The 25222-nt window shown below is 37.1% G+C and overlaps 1 protein-coding gene across 1 annotated transcript; it reads right to left on the reverse strand.

The window, feature by feature from the left end:
• On the reverse strand, window positions 1-18555 carry LOC117322929 (zinc transporter 6-A-like). Its single transcript, XM_033877896.1, has 13 exons — window positions 18389-18555; window positions 14628-14665; window positions 12897-12980; window positions 12514-12598; window positions 11563-11605; window positions 10788-10853; window positions 9004-9084; window positions 7528-7563; window positions 6604-6747; window positions 4932-5051; window positions 2829-2931; window positions 2190-2306; window positions 1-1087 (listed from the first exon to the last, which is right to left on the reverse strand). The coding sequence occupies exons 1-13, from the start codon at window positions 18450-18452 to the stop codon at window positions 647-649; spliced, it is 1422 nt and encodes a 473-aa protein (XP_033733787.1). The 5' UTR covers window positions 18453-18555; the 3' UTR covers window positions 1-646.
• Between the last annotated feature and the right edge of the window lie 6667 nt (window positions 18556-25222).

A 25222-nucleotide genomic window follows, 5' to 3' on the forward strand; every position in this document is an offset into this window, starting at 1 on the left:
TTTTTTGTTTTGTTCAGTTTAATGCTCAAATGTCTTCTAGCAACAGAATGTATAATTATGTTCTTAAACAATAAAATACAGTGCACATGTACCACACTCACTAGACTAGCTTCTTATTTTCTCTTTCTATGAACTGTTTCTTATAATTATATAGACTTCAGTACAATTTTATGTCATTTTCATTTTCAAAACTTGTAATTGACTACTCAATGACTTTTTACAATTTGCATTGGAACGTGCCCTGAAGTCCAATTCAACATTTAAATGGTTCGCTGACTGCCAAATTTTCACTCGCTTACACACACATACTTACTCCTCACTTATACGAAACATTATCACATTTATTTACCATTTTATATCCACTCATTCAGCATGTATATCAATTATTTTCTAATGTCATTTCCATATCACATTGGCAATGAATTGCTAAACTTTTAGAAACATGAATCTGCATACATATTCATTTACTTAAAAAACGTCATTTTAATACAGGAAACAGGACACATTCCATCTAATTCAGACTTTTAAAATCCGATTTCACTTCGATTCAATAAGATTTAGTCAAATCTCCAGGAAATTCACCAGTAACAATTACCTGTAGCATATTATTTCTTTTCTGTAATTTTTGTTCCCAGAACAGTTTTTCTTAATGCTGGTTAAGCTGAGAACCATATGCACTCACAGAAAATTGTCCAGTGGATGGTTGAAAGTTACTACCTCTGACGGGTGTACTAAAGTCATGAAGATGGCCACTACTATGAGAATGACTGTTAACACTGTTATCTAGGGAATGACCCCGATTTGAATTGTCAAATGGTGAAACAGACAGAGGGGAGGACGGCACCTTCCCTGAAATATGAAATGTGTCTACTGTAGGTGAAGCGGCACGGGGCTGCCCGATGGATGAGGATGAGAAACTCGACGGGAATCCCTGGGTACCTAACATGTTGTAGCTTGACCGTGTCCAGTCATCCTTAAAAATCTGGACAGTGAGGTGATTCACAAGGTTTGAGAGTCGGTTGTACACATGTGCCAGCACCATTTGTTCATCAGCGTCACGACGTACCCGCACTTGTACAGATCCAGCCTACGTAAGAAGAAAATGAGAAAAAAACTATATTATAGTAAAACAGAAAAACTCAATATAGACAAATTTTATCGTCAATGATATTCTGACAATTTTGCTAAATCATCATGTCTTTACAATCTGATTAAAATCAACTGTTACTTATCTACTTTAACTACGTACTATGCCTGAACATTTGAAGGTGCTCCAATCAGGGTCAATTTCAGGTGACCCACTCGACAATGAATGCTCATTATATATTAGCCAATCAGAGATGAGCTTTCCAAGCCTTTGGTTGCATTTTGGTTGGCAACAAAAGATGCGACAAAGATGGCAGATTTAAATGAAGCGATAGGCAAATTTCAGTTTTCTTTCATAAGAATGTTTAAACGGATGTTGTTCCATCTGCTTGTGTCAATGCTTATACAAGGGCAAAACAGCAAAGTATACAAAAATTACAAAATCTGTGCGATTTCCTGAGCGCCGCTGTCACCGCCATATTGTTTTGCATTGCTGAGCTCTGTTCGATTTCTCTGGATCTTATCATGACTAAGCATATCGTCACAAGGAATATCAAAGCGGCAATGTGATTGGCTCACTGAAAGGTCATCTGAACATGACCCTGATTGGAGCACCTTCAGATGTTCAGGCATAGTACTTAGTAAATGTAGCCATGTAACAGCTGATTTTAATCAGATTGATATTTTTATGACATAGATGATTTGATGGAAATGAATGTAATGCTATACAAGAGAGATCCCAGAGAGATATTTGTGCTCACATTGACTGATCTTTAAACAATCTTATGAAAGACTGATCTTTTCTCTACTTTCCTCTTCTTTCCTTTTCCCCGATCAGACTCACAATTAAACAGGCACATCTCGGGAACAAGAGGAACCCACATGTAAAGTCTGAGAAAAATCCCTTCAGTACTTCTCAAGAAATAGCTATAACAATATTCAACTGTCAAAATTAAAGATGGCCACTTTGCTGCCATTTTGTTTTCCTGATCAGACTCAAAATTGAATGAACCACAGATGTAGGATGATTTGAATAGCCCAACATATGATGATGTTGGGCTAATGATCCACAAATTAGCCCCAATGTGGCAGATTCCACTTACCAGACGACCGAAGGAGAGAGTCCAAAAATGTTCATGTCTGAACTCTAGTACACCGTCCAACGTGGAAGCTTCCCTAAGGAGTTTGTCCAGCTGACCAAGAATGTGAGCTGGGGATGTCTGTAGGATGATAGAATCAAAGTTTTGTACTTCATTTAACTGTATTAATACTTTAGTTACCTAAAGTAGGATTTTGTTTACCTGTAGTTGTACTTTATTTACCAGTAGTTGTACATTATTTACCTGTACAGTAGTATTATCTACCTATAATTATACTTAAGTTATCTGTAGTTGTACGTTATTTACCTGTAATTGTATGTTATTTACCTGTAGTTGTATATTATTTACCTGTAGTTGTGTGTTATTTACTTATAGTTGTACTTTATTTACCTGTAGTTGTATATTATTTACCTGTAGTTGTACATTATTTACCTGTAGTTGTGTGTTATTTACTTATAGTTGTACTTTATTTACCTGTAGTTGTACATTATTTACCTGTAGTTGTACATTATTTACCTGTAGTTGTGTGTTATTTACTTATAGTTGTACTTTATTTACCTGTAGTTGTATGTTATTTACCTGTAGTTGTACATTATTTACCTGTAGTTGTACGTTATTTACCTGTAGTTGTACATTATTTACCTGTAGTAGTATTTTCCCAGTGTATGCACTCATTGGAAACATGGTGCCACAGATCATGACAGCGATAGATATGGCGGCCCAAGTGTCAGCAGAGTAGTACATTCTGTGGAAAAGATGACAGTAGTATAATTGCAAGCCAAAAGTTAAATATCTAAACATCATATAACATAAAATGTCAGTCAGGCTCTCATTGCTGCCATTTTGAAAACAGCACTCGCAACTGGAAACCTGATCAGTCAAATGAAACGGAGCAAAATGGAGACTTGGTTGACAGGACGAGGCAAAATGAAACGAATATGGAAGAGGGGGCTGGAAACAGAACAACAGGTAATGGAATAGAAGTCTTTTGTTGGGTTTATCGCCCCCTAGAACTGCCAGGGTCATTTAAAGGCAGGGTCTCCTTGTAGTAGTTAGTGACTACTTCAATGAACAACATATAGGAAGCCAGTCGCATGCCATCAAGAGCAATTAGGATAAAGTGCCTTGCCCATGGACTCAACCATGAAAGCACAGACCAGTCTGTTTCAAAGCTTCCCAAGAAACACAAACTGATCTGGGTAAGTAGTGTTGAACCACACATCACTGATCTTCACTTGAGGCTGCATGGCCAGTACTCTAACCGACTGAGCTATCACAGCCCCATTTGACCGACAGTGTGCAGTTAAAAGGGATATGCAAGTGCCCAAGTGCCGATGAGAATGTGAGAGGGTATAGTCTCCAGTGCCGATGAGAATGTGAGAGGGTATAGTCTCCAGTGCTGATGAGAGTGTGAGAGGGTATAGTCTCCAGTGCTGATGAGAGTGTGAGAGGGTATAGTCTCCAGTGCCATGAGAGCATGAGAGGGTATAGTCTCCAGTGACATGAGAGTGTGAGAGGGTATAGTCTCCAGTACTGATGAGTGTGTGAGAGGGTATAGTCTCCAGTGCTGATGTGTGTGAGAGGGTATAGTCTCCAGTACTGATGAGAGTGTGAGAGAATATAGTCTCCAGTGCCATGAGAGCATGAGTGGGTGCAGTCTCCAGTGCCAATGAGAGTGTGAGAGGGTAAAGTCTCCAGTACTGATGAGTGTGAGAGGGTATAGTCTCCAGTACTGATGTGTGTGAGAGGGTATAGTCTCCAGTGCCATGAGAGTGTGAGAGGGTATAGTCTCCAGTGCCGTGAGAGCATGAGAGGGTATAGTCTCCAGTACTGATGAGAGTGTGAGAGGGTATAATCTCCAGTGCCAATAAGAGTGTGAGAGGGTATAGTCTGATGAGTGTGAGAGGGTATAGTCTGATGAGTGTGAGAGGGTATAGTCTGATGAGAGTGTGAGAGGGTATAGTCTCCAGTGACATGAGAGTGTGAGAGGGTATAGTCTCCAGTACTGATGAGAGTGTGAGAGGGTATAGTCTCCAGTACTGATGAGAGTGTGAGAGGGTATAATCTCCAGTGCCAATGAGAGTGTGAGAGGGTATAGTCTGATGAGTGTGAGAGGGTATAGTCTGATGAGTGTGAGAGGGTATAGTCTGATGAGAGTGTGAGAGGGTACAGTCTGATGAGAGTGTGAGAGGGTATAGTCTCCAGTGCCATAAGAGCGTGAGAGGGTATAGTCTGATGAGAGTGTGAGAGGGTATAGTCTCCAGTGCCATAAGAGCGTGAGAGGGTATAGTCTCCAGTGCCATAAGAGCGTGAGAGGGTATAGTCTCCAGTGCCATAAGAGCGTGAGAGGGTATAGTCTCTAGTGTTGATGAGAGTGTGAGAGGGTATAGTCTCCAGTACTGATGAGTGTGAGAGGGTATAGTCTCCAGTACTGATGAGAGCATGAGAGGGTATAGTCTGATGAGAGTGTGAGAGGGTATAGTCTCCAGTACTGATGAGTGTGAGAGGGTATAGTCTCCAGTGCTGATGAGTGTGAGAGGGTATAGTCTGATGAGCGTGAGGGTATAGTCTGATGAGCGTGAGAGGGTATAGTATCCAGTGCCGATGAGAGCGTGAGAGGGTATAGTCTGATGAGAGTGTGAGAGGGTATAGTCTCTAGTGCCAATGAGAGTGTGAGAGGGTATAGTATCCAGTGCCGATGAGAGCGTGAGAGGGTATAGTCTATTATGTGTACACTAGACTTACTTTGTATCTATGAGGATGTAAGTTACACAAATCGCCAGACCACCTGTAAAGCCGATGAGGGCGAGTGGATTTATCCTGGGTAACAACAGCTTACTGAGACCGGGTATGACATGGCACAAACTGCAAAAATAACAGAAAAAAATAATATCAATCTAAATGTCGGTATCAAATCAATCTACATGTCTGTATCAAATGAAATTCTACAATTACTCAGTAGTGAATTTTCACATACGTTAATTTGCAGTATACATTACATTAATAAGTTTTTTTCCTTTCTCCATGAGTAAGACTTACAATTTAAATTCAATGTAGACCTTATTCATTTAATAGAGTTACTTCCCTTAGTATTTCAATAATTTTGCATGTATTTTCATAACCTTATAGGCTTAAACTAACTATCAACCTCATCATTTTGCAAAAACATTAATATAAAAATTATTTCAGAATTGATATATATAGTAACAAAAGTCTGATTATCAATACATTTTGCCAGTAGTATTGAGAAGTATCAGCCTAGAAAATCAAAATTTATGAGGAAACTCACGATAGGTAAATGCCTACATCCAGTCAGTACATATGTATACTAACTGCATTGAGATATAATTATAAGAGGTACTCTAAAAATCATATGTTCTCTCCATTTGTGATATTTTGATTCAGATTCAAATTTTATACTTTTGTATATGTATTTTTATCAAGAACAAGCATTCTGTGAGTATTGCTAAACCAATACATGTCCCCTACCGGTGCCCTCAAGTTAAAACATTAGCCAAATTTGAGTAAAAAAGTTTAGCCAAAACTGAAACATGATCATTTTATGAAAATAAGTTCACTCCAAACAATGTGTTAATTCAACTCTATTGGGTTGAATAAACAATGTTTCCTGCCCCTAAAAGATATTCAGGTATTCTTTTGGAATGTCTACTGTACAGAGTAAAAGAATCTTAAGTGAATTTAAAGTGAAATGTGTAATAACAGCCTTGGATTGAAATATTAACATGATTCTGCATAGCACAGCATAGTAGTACACTGATTTTATTCCAAAATTTATTGCAAATCCACATGGAATACCATGTTCTGTTCAAGGGTGGCCTTAAATGACCTCGCTGTTGATAGGCTGTTACATGTATATGTTGATTCATTTATACTCACAATTAAAAAGCAGCATCCTAATACCATTATTAAGTGAATGGAGAGCAATTACAAAACTTTAACCTCAAGAATACAGCAAAAACAGTTAAGCCCATAATATGGAAAAAATTTCAAAAAACAAAAATATTTTTTTTCATTTTTAACTGTACAAAAGTAATGCCAAATACCCAAAGAACCTCTATGCAAAAAATCAGCATCCTAATACCATTATTAAGTGAATTATGTGCCATTACAAAACTTTAACCAAAACTTTAACCTGAAGAATACAGAGAAAAAAGTTAAGTTCATAATATGCCAAAAATTTCAGTTTTAACTGTTAAAAAGTAATGCCAGACACCCAAAAAACCTCTATGCAAAGAATCAGCATCCTAATACCATTAAGTGAATAGTGTGCCATTATAAAACTTTAACCAAAACTTTAACTGGACTGACGGACGCAGGCAAAACCTATAGTTCACCAGTAGGGGACTAATAAGCATGCTAGATTTCTACATCATTCTCATTGGTTGTAACAGTTTACCTTTCACTCATGTCAGTCATATGCTCCTGTAGCCAACTGGAACTTGAAGCGTCAATGACATGGTTCATCGCTCGATTATTTACACTGTATGCTACAAACATGTGTAGCGTGAAGGCGAAAACAGTTCCCACCAATAGCCTTCCCCTGTTGGAAGAAAAATAAGAAACATTTGTCAAAGTTAACTTCCACTCGCCATTTTGGATCAGGGGAGACAACCAGAATTACAATTGCCTTTCAAATGTAATTTTTTTGACTGTGAAATTTTGGTACATGTGTAACAGACACATGAATAATTAAATTTAAATGACTGCCTTCGCTAGGGATTGAAGCCGGGACCTCTGGCTTACTAGTCTTATGCTCAACTGATCGAGCTAAAGAGAAGATCTCTCTAGCCGAGTGGTATATTGCGGCTAGTATTTATACCAGGGTATTCTAAACAAATAGCACCTTTCAACGATTAAGACTTAATTCAATATTGAAAGTTATATATGATGCACTAAAAGTACTGTTCTGGCCTGAAGTGTCATTACCATGTACATATATATATCACAGAATGTCTATGGCAACAATGTTTCTAAAACAAACTGAAATGAAATAAAAAATTGTAAAAGGTCAACAAGCATATCATGGGACGAAACACCAACCTTCCCAAGCTTATTAAACCTTCAAAGTTTCAAAAATATGCGTTCAAGCTGTGGAAGGAGATAATCTTAACAGGTTCAAAATAATAAAATAAACAGAAGGAAATATCTTTTGCAATAAGAGTTGAATCTTAAGATTTTAAATCACTGCTAAGTATCTACCAATGGGGGCAGCAGGTACAATTGTGGTGATTTGAACAGCCTGCTATCTGATGATGTAGAGTTAATGATAATAGACTGATACATAAAAAAGCGTAACACTTTCACTCACAATAACACTTACGTGTGAATGTCTGGCTGCTGGATCAGTCTTTCTATGCTGTAAAACACAAAACATCTCATTGCAAGGGAAATAACTCTTAACAATTAGTGAAAAATGTACAGTTGTATTTTAATATTATGCTTTTTTATTACTTGCTTTATTTTACATTTAAAACAACAAAGAGCACATACTGCAAACAGCTGCATACAGTAAATGTGCCTGTCTGAGCCTATACTCAGAGATCTTTACATGCCATGTCTATGTAATAAATATGCTTGCACTGATGCTTAAGTTATTATAATATTAAACCAAGATTGATAGTCATCATTGTAATGATTTAACATTTAATTTAATAATTGCCTAGCAAATGTAATGTTAAATACATTTTTTTCAAGGACCCAACACTCCTTATAAGCAAAAAAAAATTATATTGATTTCTCAAAATCTAAGGTTTTTGATCAAAGAGCAAACTACAGTGCAACTTCCGAAAACCGAACCTTCTAAAAACCGAACACCTCTGAATACCGAACGAATTGTCATTGTACGGAATTGGTCCTTCTTTATTATAGTATTAAAAAACTTCCAAATACCGATCCCTCTGAATTCCGAACACCGGACTGATTTTGTGTCCGGTTCCTGTTAAAATATACCAAAAATTACTTCTGAAAACCGGCCTTACCTGGGCGATGATGACACGAGGTCAGGCCAGTCAACCGTGAAACAACAACTGTGACGGGTATTGTGTGAAGCCTTATTGTCTCGGGACCTACGTAGGTGATTTGTACAGGTATCCAATATATACCCCAAGGGGGCATTATGACGGAAGGCCTAGTGTATAATCAACACGACAATTATGAAACAATGCCACATTTCATTGAAGCGCGTCGGTTCGTTGATCTTCTCAATGCAAGTAGAGCTAGAAGCCTGAGTTTCGCATTTAATTTAAATGAGGCCCAAAAGGGGTTGTTTTCGTAAAGAAGCCCGTGATGTTTTTTTTAGACAACAGAGATGTCGGAAATACGACCAGTATCATCTGATCAATTGTAATTGATATTGAAACAAAACATCTTCACACCCTTTAATATTATTTGATGTGTAAAATATTCTGTATCGGACTATTGGCCCCATCCACATGACGAGGCTTCACCGGATATAACAAAATGTAGGCCGATCGTAAAGTGTAGTTGTACATGTGAAAATACTGTTTAAAACTATTGTTATAGTCATTTGCCTTTCTTATATATTCTGCAATATAAACATTGATTAACTTTCATAATATGCATATTATTCAGACAATCCAAATTGTCTAAGTATGTACGTGCCGTTTTGGAATCGGGTGCATTCTAATAAAACATCGTCCAACCAATTATATCCGGAATTTGACCGGTCATTTTTCGATCAACTTCTCCAAACCGAACCCTCTATAAACCGAACAAATAGTCATGTCCCATGCATGTTCGGTTTATAGAGGTTCCACTGTATTTGAATTAATCATACCTTTCTTTGATAACAAACAGAGCTCCAAGTTGGGCTAACATCGTGGAGGCAAACACTGCTAGTACTTCAAATCTTTCATATCTAATGAAGGAAAAAATACTAAATTTGAAGAAAACAAGAGGTCCAGAGGGCCTGTATCGCTCACCTGGATATTGCAGTTGATAAAAGTGAAACACTGATTTTAAAGATTTTTGCTGGATTTCCACTTTTGAGCCCTGCCCTTCAGGCCCCTGGGACAAAAATTGATTTCTATTCAACCAAGGATGCGTCAGACCATATATGAAACAAATCCTTTCATGTCTTCAGAAGAAATATTTTAAAGAATTTGCAATACAGTACATGTTTCAATATTTGGTCCACCTCGAGCTCTCAGCTCTCTGGGGACCAGACCCAAAATTTAAAGAAAATTGGTTCTCCTTCATCCAAGGATGCTTCAGACCAAATCCTTTCATTCATACAGAAGAAGGATTTTATTTTAAAGATTCTTTCCCTTATTGGGCCCCAAGCCCAAGGCCTCTAGGGGGCCAGACCCACCATTTATACTGAAATTGGTTACCGTTCACCTAGGGATAGATACTTCAGACCAAATATGGACCAATTGACTGTCCAATTCCTTTTAGTTCTACAGCAAAGAAGGATTTTAAAGACTTTGCTTTATTAACCTGATTAGCCTGCCCCTAAGGGGCAATAACAGACTCACAATTTATACAAAATTGGTTCAATTTCACCCAAGGCGTAATTAATAACTAATAGCGATTTTTAGGAAAAGTTAACAGATGACTATGGATGCCGACTTGATGCTGCATCACGCCATAAGCTTACCTGCACTTCAGACCAGGTGAGCTAACAATTACGAATATCACCAAAGGTATTACTACTGACACTTCAAATCTCTATCTACAGGTGAATGAATCATCATATTAAAGTAATACTTAAACAAATCTTTCAATGGGAAATCATAACATCTCCCCTCATTATTATATACAACATAATGATAAATTTCTTATAAATAAAGCTGGAAAATGAAATGATCTTTTGTGTACAACAAGTTTGACCTCACATTGTTTTTAACTGTAAACATATATATCTTTGTGCATTCCAATTCTAGTGCCTAATTCTTTAACGTGATGATGAATTGGCAGTATGTCCCTCAACAGTTGTCAATTTAAAGAAAACAAATACAGTTACATATACTGTATATAAAATAATCTACAATAAACACAATTAATTTTCAGAAAAATGCTGTCAGTATATACGAGAAAATCACTAAAATAAGATCCCAGCTACAATGTCATTTTGGTTCTATATTTACATTCAGTATTAGGTATACTCAGGGCATTTGTTTGTTTGTTTTTGTTTTAAGTGTCCTATTAACAGCCAGGGTCATTTAAGGCCGTGTCTGGTTAGGAGGTGGAGAAAAACTGGAGTACCCGGAGAAAAACCACCGGCCTACGATCAGTACCTGGCAACTACCCCACGTAGGTTTCAAACTCGCAACCCAGAGGGGGAGGGCTAGTGATAAAGTATCGGGACACCTTAACCACTTGGCCACCGCCGCCCCATATTCAGGGCAATCTTTTTAAGAATAGACCTGTAATTTCCTCTACCATTTGGGACTAATACCTCCAGCAATGTGTTTTGCCAGGAACAATAATTAGATTGATATTAGGAACAGTACATCAACCGGACATGTCAAAGAGGCAGACATCAGTTTAAACATCAAAAGTCATCTTCAAAACAACTAACTTTCAGTTAAGATGTCTTGTGTTAAAAGGAAACATTACCCAAATGAATATGCTGGCGTAGGCTTCTGCATCTGGACCCAAATACTCAGCAAACAGATCAGAATTCTACAAAACATAAAATATAAATCAAGCATAAACTAAAACCAAAAGGCAATAGCTAGCTGATACCTCCACTACCCCTCATTTGCCCAATAAACTTGCACCAGACAATGGTTATGAGCATGAACTTATTAAAATCATAGAAATATTTACGAAAATTGAGGGACATAATGAGCAAGGCAAATATAATTATTCTTAACTGATGTTGCACTATTGAACAAATGGTATATCACAAAGTCACACAAGATATTAACAACTTTCAAAATGAATTGGGAATTAGATACATAGAGCTGTTTTATCCTTCAAGGACTTGTCAGTGATGCTAGGGGCCTAAAGTGTTGACAATACGAGGGATGTTAATGGCTGTTATTGAGCAGTATTAGCCTTATACTAAAAGTTCCATGATGTTAAATTTTTCAACTTAATTTGACAATAACTCAATCAGAATAGTTTCATTACTTAAGCACACATTGTCCTCTGTTTATAGTAACAAGTTTCACTTGAACTTGAGTTGTTGTTTGGAAAATATTATTTTTTTTACTTATAGTAAGTGACCTTTAACATTGATCTTTGACCCCTTGAACTGAAAAGAAATTCCACGCATGGTGATGCAGACGAAAAGCAGCATTAATTACAATTATATTCCCTTCCAACTGCAATAGCATACCTTGCAAAAGCTAAATTCAGAGTTTTTAATTATTGGTATAAAACTCACGTGAATATGTCGTAGAGTGTCAGGTATGTGTAGGCAGTGAGAGCTACAACAGAAAAAAGACAATTAATATACAATATCATGAATATGTACAAGGAATTTATGTTAATATCCATCATTTTGCCACCAACTTAAAAAATACATTTGGTTCCATGAATGACAAGCCTAGACTTTGTGAGTTGTGATGCAATTGGTTTGGAACAGAAAGAGGGCTTTATTTCTGAAAAAATAGAATGTAATTTAATCATTAACTAGACATTGTTTTTATGAACAAAAATATATGTCTCCCCTTCTCTTAACTATGCATTTTGTTTGCACTCCACTTGACCTTTGGCCTTTAGGTCAAGGTCACAATGATCCAATGACAATGCAGTGCACTTCATCAATAGGTGATTAAGTTTTACAGCATTTTCACTAAGATGTCCTTAAAGGTTAAAAAGTTTTCCCCAAGACAAGAACTAGGTATTCCAAAAATTAATTATTTGACCTTTGATCTTGAGGTCAAGGTCACTGTGGCCTTACGGCAATGCGTTCTGGCCCGGACAAGAAATTATTATAAAATTCACTCTTCTTTGACCTTGAGGACAATGTCATAGTTGTGACTTTAGGCCAGTGCTGTGCACATCGACTTTAGGTGATGCAAGTATTCTCCAAGTTTCATCAACATATCTTCAACAGTTCAGAAGTTATGGCCCAGTCAAGAAATTATTAGAATCAGAAGAAGCACCAGTACTATTGATATGTTTCTTTCAATTTGAAGGGGAGACGTAATTAGACTAAGTATTCCCTAGTTGCACCTCTTACTGATCAAATACGTAACTACAACTACACAAATTTTGCTATTTATTTGCTGCTTCAACAGCCAGGGTCATTCTGTGGGAGATGATCAGTCTGAAGCTCTATATAAATGACTGAGCTATCTATAAATAGCTATCAATGACTTCCTCCTCTTACCCATGCTGTCTGATCCATGGCACCATATCAACAGAAGAAGAGATCCCAGCACATTCAGCCCCAGGACCAGTAAAATCTTCCTCGACTATAACAAAATAAACACAACGCCCATATAGTCCTCCATTATAATCACCTGGTCATTTCAATGATAGTGATTATGTTACAAACGCTTTTTTTAAATTTTGGTATCTCCCTCTCAGTCCCATGTTTTGACAACATTTCCTTTAACAAACATTTAACTTCTGGTTCTAAAGAAGATTCAAAGCAAATTTATTTAAAAAAACACTCATCAGGTGAGCTAATGCTAACCTAAAACTCAGGCTTAAGCTTTAATATATATAAACTACAATCACTAGCTAGTAGCTCTCTGGAAAACAACTTACTGCTTTTATCCTCATCACATTTTGGAGTTCTGCTGCTACTGTCCTCAGAAAGGATCGCTGTGGGGCTAGTGGGTATATGGTACCCTGTGAATATGCAAAATACTTAAATAATGTATAATTTAAAATGATTCATACATTATTTCACAGGAATTAATAAAATAAACAAGTGTTATATTTCATTGTTCAATAAATATGCTTTGCTACATGCACTTAACAAATTAAAGTACAGGTAATAATAACAATACAAAAAAAACCCTTTTCAATATTTTGGTTCAAATGGGATGTTTATTATATTCATGTATATACAAAAAAATATATACAGATAATTTATATATAGTTCATTCATATTAGCATTGTATAAACTGAATAAAAAACTAATGATCAGTATTAAGATCTGAAAGACTATCTGTATTAAGATTTAAGAGACCACTATCCATTAAGAGTCTGTTTTTCAACTGATCTTCAGAGATCTCCTAATACAGCTTTTACTGTACAGCAAGGTTCTTAGCCTTCACCCCAGTTTTATATATGTAACTATCTTCTATGTATTCAAACAGTTTCTATATACAACAACAGTAAAATTTAGCCCCTCCCCAAGGGGAAACCTGACACCTGTGGGCCAAGAAAATGATTATTTTGGTTAAGAACAAACAGGTGCTTCGGTCTATGAAGAATATTTGATTCTAGCCCATGGCCAGCAAGTGTCAATTTATCAGACTTCTATCACATACTTATAATTCTAACAAAGTTTAAATCATTTTCCCAAGGAATAAAACATTATTCTAAAAATGTGATTTGGTTATTTACATAATATATAGTAAAGTTTAGCACCTATATGGGGAAAGCATGAAATTCATATTTTTTGTTTAAGAACCCATGTTGGTTTCTGTGTTTCAGGAAACTGAGAAAGGGGTAGGTCTGTGATGTCATGGTTGGACCTTTGGGCAAGACACCTAATCCTTATTGCTCTAGATATAGCATGCATTACAGGCCTGCCATATGTTGTTCAATGAGGTAGTCACCAACTACTACAAAGAGACCCAAACTCAAAATGACTGTGGCTGTTCATGGGGTATAAACAAACAAACAAACTTCCATCCATTAGCATGTCAAACTGCTATCATGTTATAATAATTTTAACCAAGTTTGAATCATTCCCAATCGAAAAAATGTGATTATTATGATTTTCCTTTATAAACTGCATATATAGTAAAGATCAACCCTCTCCTATAGGAAACCTATACCCCAAAGGCCATGAAATTTACGATATTGATTAAGCATGTTGAGACCCTTCCATCCAAGATACGTATTTGATTCTACCATATCTGGGTCTTGAGAAAAAGATTTTTGAAATTCTAGTCAATTTGAGTCTTTTTGGCCCAAACCCTCAGGCCCCTGGGTGGCAAATTTGGTTGAGCTGTGGCCCAGGAAGTTTTCTGTAAAAATTACATCAAAATTGATGGGAGTTTTTAAGAAGTTTGAAATGATGACGGATGAAGGCGGATTGGAAAAGTCACTGAGCTTGGCGAAGGTGACTTCAAAAACATAATTTCCTTCTAGCAGATCCATATTTTGGGAACCATCGTGGACAAGAAATGAGTGTTTTTTTCTAGACTGACCCAACATGAAAAGTATAGAGTATTATTCAACAAAAAGGTTCAACCAGCCGCACTTGTACATGTACACAGCAATACATCAGAACTCATTCACATCAATAAAGAAAATACATACACTGGTGAAGAATTTGGTCCCTCCATTATTTCCTTTATCTGTAAGAAATGTGAAAAAAAATTATAAGCAATAAACCATCTTGAAATTGCCAGAAGAAAACAAAGCATGCTGAGTGAGTTAAAATTTGAAATCAGTTCTTTAAAAGTAGGTCAAATATCACAGTCAAGGTCAGCAGGCCTGCAAATGTAATATCATTGGAAAGACCTTGTCACAAGGAATTACATGTCAAATACCCAAGCTGTATCTTGAGAAGTTTGAAATGTGTTTTTCAAAATGGCAGCCATTGCAGCCATCTTGAATTTCAGATTGAATTGAAAAACAAGAGGCCCATGGGGCCTGTATCACTCACCTGGTTGGATTAGACCAAATGTCAAAATAATGTTCATATTCAATTTGTTTTATTTGTAAATCTCTAACAATGCTATACATGGTTATAGTGTGGGAATCCGAACTGCTTTAAAGATTAATGAAGTCCAGACTCTCTAAGGTCTGAAAGACCTCAAGAATTGTTTTTAGAACATGCATGCATTCATCACTTTATGACTAGTAGCGATTTAAAGGAATTACCTCGATTTCCCCTATTGGGCCCCACCCTTTTGGCCCCTCAGGGGTTAGAGTCACCAATAATGCAAAATCTGTTCGCCTTCCCCCAAGGATGTTTCTGACCAAATTGGGTTCAAATCCATTCATAACTTTATGACTAGTAGCGATTTAAAGGAATTACCTCTATTTCCCCTATTGGGGCCCCGCCCCTTTGGCCCCTCAGGGGTCAGAGCCACCATTTATGCAAAATCTGTTCCCCTTTCCCCAAGGATGTTTCTGACTCAACTGGATTCAATCCATTCATAACTTTATGACAAGTAGCGATTTAAAGGAATAACCTCTATTTCCCCTATTGGGCCCCGCCCTTTTGGCCCCTTTGGGGTCAGAACCACCATTTATGAAAAATCTGTTCCCCTTCCCCCAAGGATGTCTCTGACCAAATTGGGTTCAAATCCATTCATAACTTTATGACAAGTAGTGATTTAAAGGAATTACCTTTATTTCCCCTATTGGGCCCCGCCCCTTTGGCCCCTCCGGGGTCAGAGCCACCATTTATGCAAAATCTTTTCCCCTTCCCCCAAGGATGTTTCTGACCAAATTGGGTTCAAATCTATTCATAACTTTATGACAAGTAGAGATTTAGAGGAATTACCTCTATTTTCCATATTTGGCCTTGCCCCTTTGGCCCCTCGGGGGTCAGAATCACCATTTATGCAAAATCTGTTCCGCTTCCCCCAAGGATGTTTCTGACCAAATTTGGTTCAAATCCATTCATAACTTTATGACAAGTAGTGATTTAAAGGAATTACCTTTATTTCCCCTATTGGGCCCCGCCCCTTTGGCCCCTCGGGGGTCAGAGCCACCATTTATGCAAAATCTCTTCCCCTTCCCCCAAGGATGTTTCTGACCAAATTGGGTTCAAATCCATTCATAACTTTATGACTAGTAGCGATTTAGAGGAATTACCTCTATTTCCCATATTTGGCCCCGCCCCTTTAGCCCCTTTGGGGTCAGAGCCACCATTTATGCAAAATCTGTTCCCCTTCCCCCAAAGATATCTCTGACCAAATTGGGTTCAAATCCATTCATAACTTTATGACAAGTAGTGATTTAAAGGAATTACCTTTATTTCCCCTATTGGGCCCCGCCCTTTGGCCCCTCCGGGGTCAGAGCCACCATTTATGCAAAATCTTTTCCCCTTCCCCCAAGGATGTTTCTGACCAAATTGGGTTCAAATCTATTCATAACTTTATGACTAGTAGAGAATTAGAGGAATTACCTCTATTTCCCATATTTGGCCCCGCCCCTTTGGCCCCTCGGGGGTCAGAATCACCATTTATGCAAAATCTGTTCCCCTTCCCCAAAGGATGTTTCTGACCAAATTGGGTTCAAATCCATTCATAACTTTATGACTAGTAGCGATTTAAAGGAATTACCTCTATTTCCCCTATTGGGCCCCGCCCCTTTGGCCCCTCAGGGGTCAGAGTCATCATTTATGCAAAATCTGTTCCCATTCTGCCAAGGATGTTTCTGGCCAAATTTGGTCAAAATCCAATAAGAACTTTATGACTAGTAGCGATTTGAAGCAAATGTTGACGGACGGACGGACGACGGACGCCGCGCCATGGCATAAGCTCACCGGACCTTCGGTCCAGGTGAGCTAAAAAACAACACTTGGCCTAGACCATCTCAGGATCATTTTAGGAAAATTACGGCTGAATCCCACAGTTAAAACTTGAGAAGTAAACCTATTTCTTTCAAGATAACGTTTATTGGGGCTATCTTGGATTTCGGATTGATCTAGAAAATGACAACACTTGGCCAGGACTATCTCAGGATCATTTCAGGCAAGTTTGAGCTATCATTCCACTGGTGGAACTTGAGAATAAGATTAAAATGTGAAATGTTCATGCACAGTGGACAGCCAATTATGACAGACAAAACATGATGGCTATAAGTCATCTTGACCTAAAATGTTTAACCTAGCTGTCCAGGGACGCCACCAATGTCTGGGGTATAGCAATAGCTCTCCTGAACTTCATCCTGCCAAGCTAAACACAGTATCAAATATTGCTCTTGTAATGTCAGTAATCCTCTCAGCCAGTTGGATGCTATAGGTTGTTTAAAATCATAAAAGCATCTTTAGGTGGTAATGAAAATTAATAATCCAAAATTCTACATTGATCAAATTGATCTTTCCCACATTGCAATCTCTACAGGTTGCCAACAATGTCACTTACATTTATCATTTTGTCTTAATACAACAATGCACCTATATCAATATTTTGTCACAAATTCACAATAAAGCAAATTTCAGTGCAATCTGTCATACTTTGCTCACCTGCTACATAGACAACTTAAAGTTTATCTAGATCGCCTATATTATTATGTGGATGCTAACTGATTAAAGTACCTTAGTATTCGTTGTAATACAAGAGTAGCACTAACAGACAAGTCAGGAGGGATAGCATTCCAAAGAGACTATTGTATGTGGAAAAGAAGCTTTCCTTCATATCAGAGGTTTTGCAGGAGAAGGTTTAATTTGAAAGGAAACTTTGGTTCATGCAGGTGTCTGGATTGGTGATTTGATTGGATAAGATTAAATGTTCAGCAGACATTATTTGTTCATTACTTTCAGGGGCACGTCTAGTCTTATATCTTCTACTGTTTAAATACTTCTACATTTGAACATGGTACTGGCCAACATAAACAATTTGAAGGGGAAAAGCCAGAGAGGAGTTGCCTCTGTGGGATGGGAAAATTATGATCTTTATTTTTTTTAATCATATAATTGTTAGGTAAAAAATAGGGTTTCAAAAATAGATATAATCAATTATAAAATTAGACAGAAATACCTATAAGCTTATTCAAAGACATACAAGTATTTCTGGTTAATTTTCTTAATTAACGTTATAATGGGACATGCATTGGTACTTGGCGAGAATTGGTCGCCAACTACTACAGTATACGTAGTGAGTACTTCAGCTAGCTTAAGGTCTCTAGCTATTCTTTGGTTCTGACGCCAACCGACTCCCGTCATGTTTCTCGACGTGTTATCCTGTATTATAAAAACATTATTGGAGTAACGTAGTGAGTAGACATGTCCCTGAGTTTGAGGCCTGCAATATTCCCGAGGGTGAGTGCTATACATTATATCTACAATATTTTTTGGCACTGTGTAAGGCGTGTTTACGTTTAAATTTGATGTGTTACTTTACCTAAGTCTAAAGACACGCTGCTGCTGATCAAATCGGGAATTGTGCTGTAGGCTTTCGTGGACATGGTTGTTTTGAGTCAAGACAACTCATCTCATCAGCGTTGTTAAAGCGCTCAAAATAGGCGTAACAATCATCAAAGGAAAGCGTTTCGATGATCTTTTAGGGTAAAATTGTCTTTCTTCCGGTTTTTGTCGGCGATGTTTCTTGATACTTCCGGTCTGGGTACTGTATAACGATTAAAAACGTATGAAAATCCGGATATTTTACGTCCTTTGCTCCAAAGACTGTTCGCCGCGAAAGTTTGAACTTCAAAGGTCATCGTACGCAAACGCTGATACCAGAGACATATATACAGAGATTGGCAGCTCTCTATTTGCCCTTGTGTTTACATAGTGGTCCCTGACCTTCCCACAATCCTTTGCGGTCGCTCGGTTCAGTCTTCACTAGGCGCCATATTGGAGAAAACTTAAAAACCAGACACATAATTATCGATAATTTCTATTTGAAATCATCACCAAGATCCAATTATGTGCTTTAATTTTATTAATATCAAAGTGCAGAAGTGTCATCAATATGAAATATATCACAATTTGCTGTCCAAGTGTTTGTATTTTGAGTATGAAAGTCAAGCACAACGCAGGAAAGATCGCCGGGAATCTCCAATTTTCGAAAAGTCCCTATGGGGTTTTCGAGAATACGGATAAATGACAACAATGTGCATGATAATCAAGACCACATTCCATAAGTATGATAGTTTTTGGTTAATGTGGTAACTTTTGTAGTGGCCTAAATAAAACGATGTCCTTTTTGTGTGCGTTTAAAATTGACTATGTTTTGGTCTGACGTAATGGCGGCTTAATTACAAACTTGGACATGTCGAATAGGACCCAATGGATTTTCGAAAATACGGATAAATGACAACAATATGCATGATCAATAAGATTATATCCCATAAGTATGATAGTTTTTGGTTAATGTGGTAACTTTTGTAGTGGCCAAAATAAAACGATGTGCTTTCTGTGTGTATTTAAAATGACGATATTTTGGTCTGACGTAATGGCGGATTAACCAGAACATGTCGAATAAGTTCCAATACTACGATACACACATGCGCATAGCCCGATTTACCTGCGCTCGCGTGTGTTTGATAGGAGACAGGACGCTCTCGATAAGGGATATGCTTGAGTGGTCACGAATAAAGGGAGCCACTACGTGTACGGGGAAATAGCGATGTTACTAATCTCTCTGTATATATGTCTCTGCTGATACGTAAGTAGATTTTAATACAAATTTAATTATGCAGATAATCATTTTATTCGGGTAAATTAAAGTTCTTAACAAACAATTACATACACTAGAGATTTTTAATTGGTGGCCGGAATATTTAGACACTTAATTCATATTCTCATAGCTTCGCCCTAATTGAGGACTGAAAATACATTGTTCATATGGCTAAGAAAATCAAACTTTTAAATTAGATTGGAACACTTTATTTGTATACAATATATACAGTAGGATTGGGCACAACTTTGCTAACTTATACAAAAAAACAAACAAACAAACAAACATTCCCGATATTATTTGACAATATACATAATTTACATGATGACATGGGTCAGTTATTTAAAAGAGAGAAAGACATAAATTCAATTCTTATATGATAATCTCTTCCGACACCGACGGCAGAAGTTGGTAGCCACTTTCGAAAAATTATTTAATTTAGTTTGGTTTGTTTTACGTCCTATTAACAGAGGAGGTGGAGGAAAGCCGGAGTACCCGGAGAAAACCATCGGCCTATGGTCAGCACCTGGCAACTGCCACACGTAGATTTCGAACTTGCACCCCAGAGGTGGAGGGCTAGTGATAAAGTGTCGGGACCAACGCAGCCACTAAAAAAATCTAAATCCCTCGGAAGCTATTTATACTTAATAATTATTTTTGTTTTGATTTTGCAGAACGCCCAAGAAATACGTAGCCAACAGAAATGGCAAATATGATCAACATAAATATGAACACATGGAGGAAGCCGTCCGGACAGTTAAAGCTGGGGAGATGTCCGTAAGATTAGCAGCTAAATGGCACGTGTTGCCAAAGTCCACGCTGTATGATCGAGTTTCATGGCGATTCGACCTGAACAATAAACCCGGACGGAAACCAGTATTAGACTGGGCCAATGATAATCATATACTTAAGAATGTTACTGGAAATGCAGAAAGGGGGTTGGTTTATTAAGACAACAACTGCTGACAAGAGCTGTATTTTTATGCAAATGTGCGAACATTTCTGGATTTCTCAACGTAACCCCCCTTCGAAACACTGCATGGTGGTATGGTCCCAAGGGGAGACATCCTGAAATAAGCATGAGAAAACCTGAAAAAAAACTTGGTACAGTTCGAGCGCGAATGTTAAATTCAACAGTTGTTGAGCGCTATTTCAAGAATCTTGGGTCATCGCCCGTCGCGGAACCCGATCCGTAGTTGGTCGGACAGACATGCTCTAACTTTTTGTCTTTAGCTCCAAGTAACATCATAAACAAGTGGACGTTTCCACAAATGTTCACGGCTGCTTGGGAAGCCGGGCTCACTATGGTAAATATCTGTAGTGGGTTTCGTGGTAGTGGAATATATCCTTTTAACCCTGCCTCTGTTCCCAAGTCTGTGCTCCAACCAAGTACAGTTTTTGATCGTCCTTTGCCATCTACGACCATAGCATCCGAGACCGTGACTAGTACCACCACCAACCACAGGGGGCTAACTCAATGAAAATGGAATTATCCATACATATTTCGTATTTACTGGATGGACTGGTCAATACACTTAACGACCATATGATTTTTTTCAGAAAAATCGAGATTTAAAAGATTATTAAAAAATCGAGGTAATTACTAATAAAACAGTTTTATTAGTAATTACCTCGATTTTTTAATAATTTTTTAAATCTCGATTTTTCTGGAAAAAAAATCATTATATGGTCGTTAAGTATATTGACCAGTCCACTGTTTTATTAGTAATTACCTCGATTTTTTAATAATTTTTTAAATCTCGATTTTTCTGAAAAAAATCATATGGTCGTTAAGTATATTGACCAGTCCATCCAGTAAATACTTTTTTAATAATTTTTTAAATCTCGATTTTTCTGAAAAAAATCATTATATGGTCGTTAAGTATATTGACCAGTCCATCCAGTAAATACGAAATATGTATGGTAAATTCCATTTTCATTGAGTTAGCCCCCTGTGCCACCAACGCCACAGATGCAAGCCTTAAATATCTTGAAGTGCCAGCTTCGCTGTTGCTCCGCTGACAAACGTTTCCTTGATAGATGCTCCGTCTACTCCTCTGCAGAGCCTATACATGAAGGTTTATAGACTCCCTATGGAGATGCTTCGAACATCATTGTTGTTTCCGCGGAAGTTCTATTAATGATAACATGCTTCATTTTGTATCATACATAATTCTGGACGACTGACGGACAATTTCTGATGGATGGTCGTCGTCAGACTGCTTGGTCGAGTATGTATATAAATGGTGATTGAATGCCATATACAGTTCGGTTATGAAGAAAATTAATGTAGTCATTTTTTTTTGCTAAATCGAAATAATCTTTTAAAGATATAGAATATGCGTTGGATGGTTGTACTAAATTTGAAACTGAATTGTTAGAGAAAGCTCAAAAGGGAAGCTGCCCGTATCATAACAGGCCTTCCCTCGTATGCGCGTATACAAGATCTACATTTTGAAACTGGTTTAGATACCTTCAAATTGTCGAAAACGTAAAAAACAAAAACTCCAACTTTTATATAATATGCATAATAAGTTATCTCCGGATTATTTAAATGATTTTCTTCCACCTACAGTTGCAGAAAGTAACCGATACGTTCTTAGAAATAACAGTGAATATCGGGTTCCACCATTTGGGCTTTCTCAAACGAATCTCTCGTTTACACCTTCCACTATTCGTAGTTGGAACTTGTTAGATATTTCTGTAGACCTAAACTCTCTTGTTTTCTGACATGTGCAAAGCTACATAAAATCCAGCAATAGATTTTTATATGTATTCTTGTACTCTTTCTTGCATACCTGTGCCTATCTAAAATAATCTATATATCTACTTTATGTTTATGATGCTACCTCAATGATTTCATGTAATATATTTGTATGTTGCGAGAGGGCGTCCACAAGTTGAAAAAAAAAACGTGTGCCTAACCTTTGCCACAATTAAATTGGCATTAAAATATGTTTAAAGTCAATAAAACATTATACTATTGATCCCCGCGCGTTTTGGCACAAAGAGGTTATTTTTCTTTCGGATTTCAATTATACATTCTGTCATACTCGTAATATACATGTTATACACAATGGGAAACCTTTCATACATGTATATAACCATTTATCTACATTGCAATATTTACCAATATTCGGACTATGGGGCCTTCGGACTAAAGGACATTCGGAATATAAGGCGGTCAACCAGCGGGAGATGAGAGGAAATAAACTTAAGACAAATTTAAAGACTCATTTGTTTGTGAAGAGTTTCTTAAAGTGACCCCTCTCCCAAGGTCTCGCCGTAAAATGCCCTCGATAAATTTTGCTGTGGAGTCGTTCCCTTGGAATCCGACAGAATGATCTTCCCATGGAGAAACCGATTGAACTTGCCGTTTCTGTGCTGATGAGATCGAGGGTAAGCTAATTCGTGTAAAGGTTATATTTATTATGTCCCCAACTATAAGGATATACGTGATAAAAGCAGTAAGCAATGTTTCTAAATTTAAATAAGCTTAATAACAAACAGAAGCTGCACTGAAAGAATTTTTGATGTACCGTGCGGAGACGGATATTTTTAATCTCGTGTAAAGTTTTTTTATTGGTGTTGTATGGCATAATCTTTTAAAATCTTGGCAGTATCTCATAACTCATTTAGAGTGGCTTTCGTGATGTATAGTTGTTTTAATGTACCGATAATTACGAAAAGCGAGATCGATGTATATGTTAAGCAGTTGAACGATTAAATTGGCTTCCGTGATCATTCGACGTTCTACACAATGCAATATATATTTAATGAATGTTTTCTGCTAAAAAGAAATTCGTGCATAGGCGTATTGTACAGCAACTATAGGAAATTAGTGCTTCTCTACAAGGTCATAAAAATTAGTGCTCGTTGTCTGAAATTAGTAGCTATCCTTGATTTTAAGTTTGCCTCTCAAAAAATGATGCTGGTTGTCGAAAACTTGTAGGTGTCGCCGAGAATAAGTATAATCGTCATAAGCTGGTGTGTGCCGTCTAAAACTTGTAGATTCTATATTATTTTTTCTTTTTAATTCTTGTTTATTTGTTTTGTTCTTTTTCGTTTGTTTTTCTTTGTTTTTTGGATTTTTTTTTTTGCACCCTCTCCTTAATTTGTCTTCAATCATACTTTGTGTAATTTGCGATCTTCAGAGTTCACTATACAGCGACGCCCAGGACTATACTTATATATTCTATCACACTAATGATTCAGTTTCCCTGTAAAAAACGTTCACAAACTTCCATACCTGTATACAATACACGGTACATATCGCCACGAGATCATTACCTGTATTCTGTAACCTACATGTTGTGTTGAATTTCCTTGGTATATAAGTCTTTCCAGTTTTTCCTCATGGTGCTTTTGAGTCATTCTTTCAATGTTTACTACCACTTCTGCCAGACTGTTGCAGCCATTGATCACTATAACACTGAAGGAATTTGTTCGAATATTGGGTCTGGTTTAATTTTGGTTTTATCTTCAAGCTTTGACCTCTTGGTCTTCAGTCTGTTTCCATATCGATAGAATTTAGAAGAAATTGCAATATTTTCCCTATTGTGACCCACTCCTCATTGATACAAACTGTAATCCCCTGCATCAAATCATGTTTCAGACCAAGGATTTTGAAGAATTTTCTATATTTACCCTATTGGGCCCCGCTCTTCAGTTCCCTTAGGGGTCAAGGCCCTCTATTTGTACAATTTCCAATCCCCACTACCTATATATGCTTCCAGTCAAATATGAATGATAGCAACTGTGTAGTTTTAGAGAAGTTTTTTATTTTCAACTGAACATCAAAAACATAACTTCTTTGTCGGAAACTGCAAAAAAATATAATTTTTACTCCAGTACTGAATTTGTATAAACTTTAACAATGAAAATTCTATGAGCTAGAATTAAAAAAAAAAATCTGATTTGACTAGCATAAAATAAACAGTGTATATGGAGTTGACCTTAACATAATGTGATATTACGCTTATCACTGAGGGGTCGCAGAATGGCCCTAACTGGTACCCCTACTTTCCTGTAATATTACATATGGTATCAATATTTGTAACTATTTTGGATGGTTGCTTGAATAAGTATTTCAGTTTTATCAAATTCCCACCTATATTTTAAGATAACAGATTACAAGTGATTAAAAATGAAAGACAAATTCACCTTATCCTTATACCATTAACCATGGCGTCTAGATGTACATTTTGAAATATGTACAGGTAATACTTTATCCTGCTAGACTACATGCATAAAACAATTTTGGGGTACTATAGGAAAGCCACTATGCAGAAACAATTCTACATGGTCAAAATGTTGTCACATTAATTCTCCCATCAATTCCTTTGTGGGAGACTTCCCACTTTGGCATCAACAAATAATCACGGAAAACAAACATAAGTCAAAGGGAGATAACTCCAACACAAACCCATTTCCATCACATTAGTTGTCGCTGGTGCGGTTTGGAGTAATATTGATCGTTTTTCAGGTGTTTTTTTTTATACTAATATATAATGCCAGGCAGCCTCAAAAGGTATTTATAAGTTCATCAACTAT

This window comes from Pecten maximus, chromosome 3 (assembly GCF_902652985.1).
Source record: "Pecten maximus chromosome 3, xPecMax1.1, whole genome shotgun sequence".
NCBI classification, from domain to species: domain Eukaryota; kingdom Metazoa; phylum Mollusca; class Bivalvia; order Pectinida; family Pectinidae; genus Pecten; species Pecten maximus.